The 10,399-nt window shown below is 40.6% G+C and overlaps 1 protein-coding gene across 1 annotated transcript in view; it reads right to left on the bottom strand.

The window, feature by feature from the left end:
- carmil2 (capping protein regulator and myosin 1 linker 2) overlaps window positions 1–9,185 on the bottom strand; it is a 49,221-nt gene extending 40,036 nt beyond the window's left edge. The window contains exons 1-14 of the mRNA XM_059334943.1: window positions 9,006–9,185; window positions 8,229–8,279; window positions 8,044–8,103; window positions 7,089–7,210; window positions 6,394–6,491; window positions 4,535–4,605; window positions 4,297–4,370; window positions 4,133–4,208; window positions 2,601–2,689; window positions 2,225–2,319; window positions 1,099–1,185; window positions 711–820; window positions 377–454; window positions 43–119 (exon numbers count right to left, since the gene is read on the bottom strand). Of these exons, the coding sequence (XP_059190926.1) occupies window positions 43–119; window positions 377–454; window positions 711–820; window positions 1,099–1,185; window positions 2,225–2,319; window positions 2,601–2,689; window positions 4,133–4,208; window positions 4,297–4,370; window positions 4,535–4,605; window positions 6,394–6,491; window positions 7,089–7,210; window positions 8,044–8,103; window positions 8,229–8,279; window positions 9,006–9,185 (1,268 nt within the window). The remainder of the gene's footprint in view (window positions 1–42; window positions 120–376; window positions 455–710; window positions 821–1,098; window positions 1,186–2,224; window positions 2,320–2,600; window positions 2,690–4,132; window positions 4,209–4,296; window positions 4,371–4,534; window positions 4,606–6,393; window positions 6,492–7,088; window positions 7,211–8,043; window positions 8,104–8,228; window positions 8,280–9,005) is intronic.
- Between the last annotated feature and the right edge of the window lie 1,214 nt (window positions 9,186–10,399).

A 10,399-nucleotide genomic window follows, 5' to 3' on the forward strand; every position in this document is an offset into this window, starting at 1 on the left:
GATTACAGGTTTTACAGCTAAAAATCAGAATGAGGAGCTGACCTGTGGCTGAAATGATTCCTGGCCAGGTTCAGGTACTCCAGTTTGTAACAACATCCAGCAGACAGGGACACAAATAGCTGCAAGCAACGAACAATGAGTGTTACATACAGAATGACAAGCACACATATAATTCAATTAACAACAGTGACATAGCACATTACACCACATATAAAAGTCTGTACAACAGTTTTGCTGAGTTTTCTAAACACATTGTAATTACTGTGTGACACAAGGCTTTACTTTATTTATTTATCAAAGTCTTTATGTCTTTGACTGTTATTCCTCCAGGTTAAAACCATTGATCTTTAGCCTTTGAGGAGTGTCTCTAACTGACCGTGTCCAGAGGGCAGCTGGTATCACTGAGGTCCAGATGAGACAGAGAGTTAGTACTGGACAGGTACTTGAAGAGGAACTGCGAGACACACACACACACACACACACACACATTATGTACATGAATACAGTGTAGTTATGTTTAAGATGTTTAGGCATGGTTTGCTGCAGAGCGTGCAAATTTAAAGTGTGTTTAAGATTCACCAGCATTATCAGTATGTGTCGTACCAAAATGTACATTCTTTGATTTAAAACTATCGGCCTTCAATTAGCATCATTTGATATGAAACAGACACACACACACACACACACACACACACACACACACAGTGTACCGTGGCCTCTTCAGTAACCAGGCTCCCAGTGTTACCAGACAGGTCGAGGTGGGTCAGAGATGCTGAAAACAGCTGAGTGGAGGATAACACCTGACCCAGATAACCAAGACCTGTGAATGGATAGATCAAACAATGGATCACTGGATGTAAAGACATTTTAGTGAATGAATTGCATTTAGTTTTAAATGACATTGTTGGTTATGGGCTCCAGATTCTAAAAATCACAGCCTTTTCTGCCATTATTTATTCTGAGAAAAAGAATCATGATGGAGAACCAGGTCCATCCCCTGGTCTATGAAACTACTATAATTAAAAGACCAAAGTGGCTTAGTTGTATTGTGTGTGTGTGTGTGTGTGTGTGTGTGTGTGTGTGTGTGTGTGTGTGTACCTCTAGCAGTCATTGATACCCGGGACAGGGAAAGGTGCTTGAGTCCTTCAGCCAGATTCCCCAACTCCTGAATGAGAGCTATGACACCTAGGAATTAAAACAAAACACATATACAGTCATGGAAAAAATATTAGACCACCCATTGTTTTCTTCAATTTCTTGCTCATTTTAATGCCTGGTACAACTAAAGGTATATTTGTTTTGGACAAATATAATGATAACAACAACAAAATAGCTCATAAGAGTTTGATTTAAGAGCTGATATCTAGACATTTTCCTGGTTTTCTTGATAATGATTTTGGGTATTGTCAAGAAAACCATGGAGAATGGCTAGATATTAGCTCTTAAATTAAACTCTTATGAGCTATTTTTTGTTGTTGTACCAGGCATTAAAATGAACAAGATGACTGTATATACATTGTATATGTTGATGTAACCAGGTTGAGAATTAAGCCCTGGAGTATTGTATTTTCGTCACAATTTTCTAATTGTTGGAACTATAGGTCAATGACATGTCATTTTGTTTAGACTGAGCTACTATTGGTTGAGGGAAGTTAAGTCCCTGCCCCTTCAGGTAAAATTATCTAGTCAGAAGACAACACAGGAGTAAGTGCCATTGGTTACGTTTTAGTCCCATAGGATGAAGTTGCTGTCAGGTAGTGTACAAGGATAGTGCAATTAGAGCAAAAAAGATTTTGTTTTGTTTTTTAATATATTTTTAAAATTAATTCCCCATTATCCATGTTGATTATGTATGAAGGTGTTCAGTAAAGAGCTGAGTCTTTAGTCTCTTCTTATGATTGAGAGGGACCCAACAGATCGGATAGAGTTTGTTCCACTACAGAGGAGATGAGTCTAGCTTGGGCTGGTTGAAGACCAGAACCACTGCAGTGTTCTGGGTCATCTGCAAGGGTTCCTGATCTTGAATCCTCCTGATGTTGTATCGAGAAAATTGACACAATTGGCTATTTGAGGCCACAAGGACCTACTGACAACACTTCACAAGGGGAGGCAGTAAAATTGTCCACCTGGCTCGAGATGAAACATGGCTTAATAACTCTTCGATCCCTCTCTTTATTGGAATATGGTGCTCATCCCCTTCAGGTTTGATATATGAAAAGCCCACCTTTGTCTTCGATTGGATTGCCTGAGAGGTTGATGGATTGCAGGGCAGAGGAGGGGTTCTCCCTCAGGGCAGCTGCCATTTTCATTGCAAAGTCCCTGCAGCAGAAAAACAAGGTGACTTGTAAATCAATCCCTGCAAACTAGACTTTAAATTAGAATTAGAAATAGCCTGCTTGGATTTAGATGTGACATAGTTTAGATTTTTCTTGAGTTGTTTTTCCCTCAAAAACTCTGTGATGCATTTGAATTTGTCTCCTTCCAAATGAGGGAATGACAGTTTGATGACTTGCTATATACCCACATCAATGTACACACTCTCTCACACACACACACACACACACACACACACACACACACACACACACACACACACTCACAGCTTGAGTCCACTGGCCTCCAGTGAGAGATCCTCAAGATTGGAAGATCTGGACAGCAGGAAAGTCAGCTGCTGCTGGATGTCTACTGACTGAAGAAACAAAGAAACAGGGAGTCATAAACAACTATGTCTGGCTTTGGAAGAAATTAACTCCATCAATTTGCGCTGATGTTGTACTCCCAAGGGCTGTGCAATGTGACACATATAGTAAATTGGTCTTAGGACCTGTTTAGATGGAGACGATCTGGATAGAAAACGCAAAAGTGGCGTTGCGTTCTCACTTTTTATTCCGCGTTTAGACGAGCGTCTTTAGGGGGAAATCTGTGTGCATACGGTGATGCAAAAAGTCTGTGAAATTAAATGTAGTATGCACGCCAGGTGGCTAGGTGGTACTGTGAAGCACTGCCACACAACACCACCAAGACAATTCTCTTCTCTCCTACTTCTCTTCCCAGCAGCGCGAAATAGAATAGAAATAGAAATAGAAAAAATTGCCTGATGTAATTAATGCGCCTTCTCTGCTCTGTTATATTATCACGAATAATCCTGCTTAACTGCTGAAATGACTCCTGGAGCTGCCAGTGTTATGATCTTATGGTGACCGGTAGTGAAGGAACAATGACGATTTATGAACCATTTGCTTTATTTACAGAGCCCACTAGATAGTGATCTTTGTTCAATAAAGGGCTTAAAACACACTCTTTTTTTAAAGCCGAGAACACCATCTAGTGGGGTCAAAAAACAAAGCAAATGGTTCATAAACCTTCATTGTCCCTTCACTAGTGACCGGGTAGCTTATACATATATGCACGCAGTATATCCCATGTTGGGTCAGAAGACTGTTATTGTTGATTCACAACATTGTTTACCTGCACGTTCACGTTCATGCAACTCACATAGACTTCTGGCCGCCCATACATATCACTGCTCTAGTCTCATCACACTAGTATAAGTGCGCAGCGTTATATACTACAACCAGGGCAACTTGAAAGTCTGTCTGATGGAAATAGTCCGACATGTTTGTTGTTGTTTGCCTGGACTGCACATGGATGTTACGTAAAAACCTGTACGGGACGAGATCAGAGATCAGCTAACACGTTTTCAACACTTTAGACGGAAACGCAACGGTGGAGCATTTTTAAGATTTCCACTCTGGAGAGTGGTTTAATTTTTTTTCCGTTTTTAAGCCCCAAAAAACGCCGTCTCCATCTAAACGAGAGGCACATCTGATAAAATATTTTGTCTTTTCACCTGAGAGCGTTGTCGTGTAAACAGACCCTCACTTCAAAAAATACCTTTAGGTTTGTATCTTGAAGTATATGTTTTTAAATATCTATATACCTCCTTGTGTCACCATTCCTCAGCTCAACAAGAAACACTGTCTGGTAAAAGGCAAAGAGAGAATTTTGTCCTAAAGAGTAAGTTTAGAAGATACCCAATTGATTTTTTTTCTTTAGCTTGGACTGTAAAAACATAATGTGTGGAATTACAAGCCTGGACTCAACCCATTCACAGTTTTTTCAGAGAGTTTACCAGTTTCAGTTCTTTGCAGTAGATCTTGGTAAACCACTGGTTGAAGGACAGAGCTGCTACTGCTAATGCCAAGTCCCTGAGAGAAAATCAGAGGAGTTGAAACAATATGTAACAGAGGTAAGTTAAGATTGGATGAACAGTACAAACCCTGTACAGTGTCTCACCTGCTGTCTAAGTGGCTGAAGTCCTGCAGGTTGAACTCTCTCCAGTTGTTGATGTAGTAGATATTGTCAACGTCCTGCGCAAACAGTTAGCCAGTTAGCCACAGTTAGCTTGTTTTGGATATACCAATTCCAACATTTGCTTATTGTGAGGTGGCTATAAAGTGTCACTTTAATTGTTTTATTGCAAAATACGTTTGGTACACCCAGCCAATTAAGCTGCAGTGCAGTTGGGTCTTACCCACTGAATCTCCTCTCGAAAGGGCATCTCGTTGAAGTCACACAGAGCAGCATAGGTATCAGAGAATCCACCTGAGGGACACACATCCAAACACAATCATGAGCCTCCTTGAGAAACAAATGTTCAGGGGGATACACATACTAATCTGCTGTTCACAAAACTAATACTTCAACTACAATTCTACAATGTCAATTAGTAGACGCTTTTAGCAACATACATTTGAGAGTTAATACAACACAAGTGTGATGAAGTCAAGAAACGTAGCAAGTGCCGTGCGTTAAGTTTAAGCAAATTAGGACGCAAATGCTTTTAGGTTGCACGATCGGTCAGTGCGATATTCATCGTTGTCATCTGTGTAGATCAAGTGTGAAGGTGTTCAGTAAAGAGTTCGGTCTTCAGTCTCTTCCTAAAGATTGAAGGACTCAGCAGATCGGATGGTGTCTGGAAGTTCGTTCCATCATCAGGGCTCTACAGAGGAGAAGAGTCTAGTTTGAGACGTAGAGCCCTTCAGCGGCGGAGGAGCCAGACATCTTTCTCTCGAAGAGCGTAGTGGGCTGGAGGGTTTGTGGACCTGAACAAGGAGTTCAGATATGCAGGAGCTGTGCCTGTTGATATTTTGTAGGCAAGAGACAGGGTTTTGAATTTGATGAGAGCCACAGAGAGATGAATAACGGAGTGACATGTGCTCTCCGGTGCTGGTTGAAGACCATAGACGCATACACATTCTGGATCACCTGAGAGGCTTGGTGGTGCAGCAGGAAGACCTGCCAGTAGAGAGTTGCAGTAGTCTAAGCGCGATAAAACAAGGGCCTGTACAAGGAGTTGTGTCGATAGCTTGGTCAGGTAGGGTCTGATTTTCCTGATGTTGTATATGGCGAATCGACACAATCGGGCAAGGTGCATAGCTTATCCATTTTAAAATGAATAACAGGTGATGGTTAGCCTGGGTATACCCACACTGCCTTGCGCGCTCGAATTTAATTTCGAACCTCCATCCAGTCTGGCAACCAGGGCCGTTTCTTAGCCCTGTTTTAGGGATCCAATCACAGAGCGGGGAGGGGCGGCAAGACGATGACGCGTACTACTCTGCACTTGGAAGCTTATAGTTTTCTTACGGATCCAACATGGCTGCTGCTAACTCTCTTTAGCTGTAGATGGTGTTTTAAATAGTTTAGAGCGAAAGTTGAAAGGCGAAAGGTCTCTCGGCGGCTCCGCTGTCCCCCGGCTCGTAGCAAGATCACCGGTAGCGGGGCTATTAGCGCTGGTAGCGGGGCTATTAGCGCTAATCACCGATGCTACCATAACGCCGGTGATCTCGCTACGAGCCGGGGGACAGCGGAGCTACCGAGAGACCCGCAGCAGCATGTTTATTGCCCATAAAATCAGTGGATGTGTGGCTGAATGACATGAGGGGGAATAAAGCGTGAAAATAAATCTTGCAGAAAGCGAGAACTGGAGAAGCAAAGCAGCAAGCAACACTCTCTCACAGACACACACAACAAACATCCATCTCTGTTGCTCTACATACGTCATCGTCACCAAATTTCCCTTCGGGGATGAATAAAGTAATCTATCTATCTGGTATAACTGATACGATTGGCTAAGAGCTACCTACAGACGCTTTTGATAGACATTCTAAGCGCCCAATAAACGGCTCCGGAGGATCGTAAACCACACCTCCTCTACGGAGAAATGAACGGCTTGTTTCCAGACCAAATCTCATTTGAGATTAGTCTGGTGTTAACCAGGCTAGGTGATGGTAGCTTAACAAAAACCAGTCTGCTAAGACGCTGACATCACACCTTCAGCATTATCAGAGTATGACAAGTGTTCACATGGTGTAAATGGGGGGACCATACCGCAGGAGCCCGGCTGACCATTCAGCTGCTCTTCTATCATATTAGTCAGTGTGAGGAATCTCTGCTGCAGACCTGGAGGAATCTTCTTTAACAGCTTTCTGAAAATTGAAGAACAAGAAAGATACTGTTAAAGACTGACTTGTAAAACAAGAAAACAGGAGTCAACTTCCATGCTAGCAGCTCTGCGAGGCTGAACATCAGCATGTTAACATGTTTAGCAGGTGTAATTTGTACAGTGTTTGCCATCTTAGCTAAGCATATTAGCATGCAAACATTTACTAGCACAATGTTGTTTGGTTCTGCAGGTATTTGATTCTAAAAATATCTGACAAGCTGAAACTTTGGCCGGATTATTCTGCTATAGATGAAAAATCAGTGGGTAAAAGTAATTACAAGCCGGCAGTTGAGATATTTTATTTCTGCAGCAGAGTTCCTCACTGTTGGAGAACCTATGGCAAGTTCTGAAGGCTGGTAACAAGGATCGTGGTTGGGTCCGTACTGTTGCTGCACCTGCTGCTAGACACCCACTACTTTTATACCACTGCCCATGTGTATACTATGGGGAAAAGTATTTTTCAGCATCTGCATATTGACCCACAGGAGGAATACAGTATGTGAAGACTGAAATTCAAATTGTGCATGAAGAATATGAGCTGGTAGCTGATCTGGTGGTGAGCACTGAGAGTGAGACCCACCCCGGTGATGAGTCAGGGAAGATCCTCTTCAGAGCGGCGATCATGTGACTGACTATGGCCTCAAGATCCCCAATGTGCAAGACACTAAGAGACAGAATGTGCCTCTCTGTCTCCAACTCAATCTGCAACACAGGCCATGCATGTATGAGAATGTTAAACAGTTGGATGAATATGGCACCGTATGATGCAACAAGAACTGCAGAAGATCGATCAAAATGGAAAGAACTGATGAAAAACATCATAGTGCGCCTACGAATTATGATGATGAAATAACATTCAGTGATTTACTGAATAAAAAGATAGGATGTAAAATGGAATTGTATTTTATATAAATATTATATGGCTGTTAGAGGTGGTGGGAAAAATTGATACAGCATAGTATCGCAATATTTTTCATGGCAATATTATATCGATTCATGGCCACCAAGTATCGAATTTCACTCTTAGAAATATACTGGAGATACTGGTATCATATTAAACTAGAAGATCTGAGGAATCTATAGGCACCATGTGCGTCAGGATATCGTGTCGGGAAGCTGCTGAAATAACGCTGCAAATTTAGAGCAGTGAAGCTTAAAGTTGAGGAAAATTTGAGAAAATGCTGCAGTTGTTGTTGTCCATACATGTTTGATATCAGTTCAGTTCAGTTTGACTGAATACTTTGTTGGTCAGTCTGTGGGTTTGACTCTCATTGTGGAGAAATAAAAAGACTGAAGTGAGATGAATAGACTGAGAATTTTATCTTATTTGACAAAACAATTCTTGATTGAATTCAGTTAAACAGTTAAATTGCAATATATTGTATCGACATACTCACCATATCGCAAAATGCTTAAAATCACAATAATATCGTATCGTGACTCAAGTATCGGTATAAAATCGTATCGTGGGGCCTCTGCTGATTGACACCTCTAATGGCTGTGATGGTATTGTTTTGATAAAAATTAAGTTGTACCTCTGTGAGACTGTTGATGTTGATGGAGCAAATCTCCAAGTAGCTGAAAGTGCTCTCCACCTGTACACAGTAAATGAGGAAAAAAGAAGGAAATCAAATTCAACTTCAGCCTTGACCGAATGATCTGACTCTGAACAGGTGTTGGTGGAGTTGGTTTGATTTAAAATAGATGTTTGGTGATTTACCCTGACTGGCTGCTTCATTATAACCAGGTAACCTCTCCATAGACTCAGGACCTAAGACAGAGACATGATGAGCAGGAGAGAGACAAAGCATTAGTGATGTGACGGACAGACCCACAGCTCCCCCCACAGCAACAACATGGTTATTGTATGTTGTTTATTCTATCAGGGTTATTGTGTTTTAGTTTCATTTCTGTTCATATTTCACTTAGATCTGCATATTCCTGTACAAAATTCCACAAAATGCCATAAACTAACTAACTATCTATCTATCTATCTATCTATCTATCTATCTATCTATCTATCTATCTATCTATCTATCTATCTATCTATCTATCTATCTATCTATCTATTTATCTATCTATCTATCTGTCTGTCTGTCTATCTATCCATCTGTCTGTCTGTCTGTCTGTCTATCTATCTATCTATCTATCTATCTATCTATCTATCTATCTATCTATCTATCCGTCTGTCTCTCTGTCTATCTGTCTGTCTATCTATCTATCTATCTATCTATCTATCTATCTATCTATCTATCTATCTATCTATCTATCTATCTATCTCTATCTATCCGTCTGTCTCTCTGTCTATCTGTCTGTCTGTCTGTCTGTCTGTCTGTCTGTCTGTCTATCTATCTATCTATCTATCTATCTATCTATCTATCTATATCAGATCTATTCTGCACTGAATCTCCAGCTTCTATATACAGTAAACATATTGACTTTAATATTAGATAGAAAGCCTTTATTGTCCCAGAAGGAGCATTTGTCCATCACTCACCACAAACCTGTTGGCCGTCTTCCCACTTGGCTGGCCGCAGTGGTTCAGAACGACAGGCGCCACCAGACAAACCCTGTGAGGCTTCAGCAGCTCTGAGATCTGATCTGCATACAGAGTCACAGACACAAACAGGACCAGTGTCACCTGGAGAGGTCCACTCAACTGCTGAACCTTCAGCATCTTCTATCCAACAAGACTAAACAGTGAGGTGTGATATTATGATGCTGATACTTTTGTATTTTTACTTCAGTAAGTTTTGAATGCAGGACTTTGACTTGTAGAGGCGTAAATTCACAGTGTGGTATTAGTACTTTTACTTATGTAAAGGATCTGAATACTTTTCCACCACTGGTCACTTCACATATTTGGCAGTATCGTTAAAGAGTATGGCAAGACGAGATGGAAGGCCTCTATAAGAAACTGGACAACTCTTTAAGTCAACTGTTTGTGTTACATCTAAAAATGTTATTTTATTTTATAATACTTATAATACTTAAGTTCTACTCTTGGAGCTTTTATTACTACATTTTTTTATTTAAAGGGATAAGTACTTTGTGTTTGTAAGAGTAAGAAAGTATTGAAGGAAGAAAAAAAATGGTGCCAGCAGCAGTGGTGGAACGTAACTAAGTACATTTACTCAAGTACTGTACTTAAATTTAAAATAAATGTCTAATCACTTTAAATTGGCCATGCTTTTTATGTTAAATCTCAATCTGAAAAGTAACTAAAACTGCTAAATGTAGTGGAGTAAAGAGTGCAATACTTCCCTCAACATGTAGTGAAGTAGAAGTACAAAGTTAAATAAAATGGACACACTCAAGTAAAGTACAAGTACCTCAAAATTTTACTTAAATACAGTACTTGAGTAAATGTACTTAGTTACTTTTCCACCACTGGTGAAGTGTGTGTATTAGGTGCAACCCTAGTTGATTCTATTTACACAAATTAAATATTGTGCTTGAAATGGTTCCTGGCATATAAACTTATGAGAAAAATGCCAAAATATGTTTTACAGAAGGAAATCAAGTGATTATTGTGATCAGAGAGAGCTGGCTTCATGTCTCTGGGCTGTATGTTGGGATAGAGCCTCACACACATGTTCATTATGTTCATTCTTTATCCAGTTGGGACCTGGAAGTCCAACTCTTGTTGCTGCTGTTCTATAAAACTATGTCTGTCAAGAGTAAAGCAATAACAGAAAATCATTGTACAAAGCAGCCTGTGGTCTCTGAATCGTTCCCGTCTCTCTGCTCTGTTCACAGCGTTAACAGACCACAGGTTGAGTCACGTTTCCTTTTTTTTTGTCGGTTAATGTCACTGACTGTCACAGTGGAAACTCAGCTGTTAGCCCGATGACATTTTTGCAACTGACTCATTCACATTTGTAACAGAAA

The sequence above is a fragment of the Centropristis striata genome, chromosome 6 (assembly GCF_030273125.1).
Source record: "Centropristis striata isolate RG_2023a ecotype Rhode Island chromosome 6, C.striata_1.0, whole genome shotgun sequence".
Taxonomy (NCBI): domain Eukaryota; kingdom Metazoa; phylum Chordata; class Actinopteri; order Perciformes; family Serranidae; genus Centropristis; species Centropristis striata.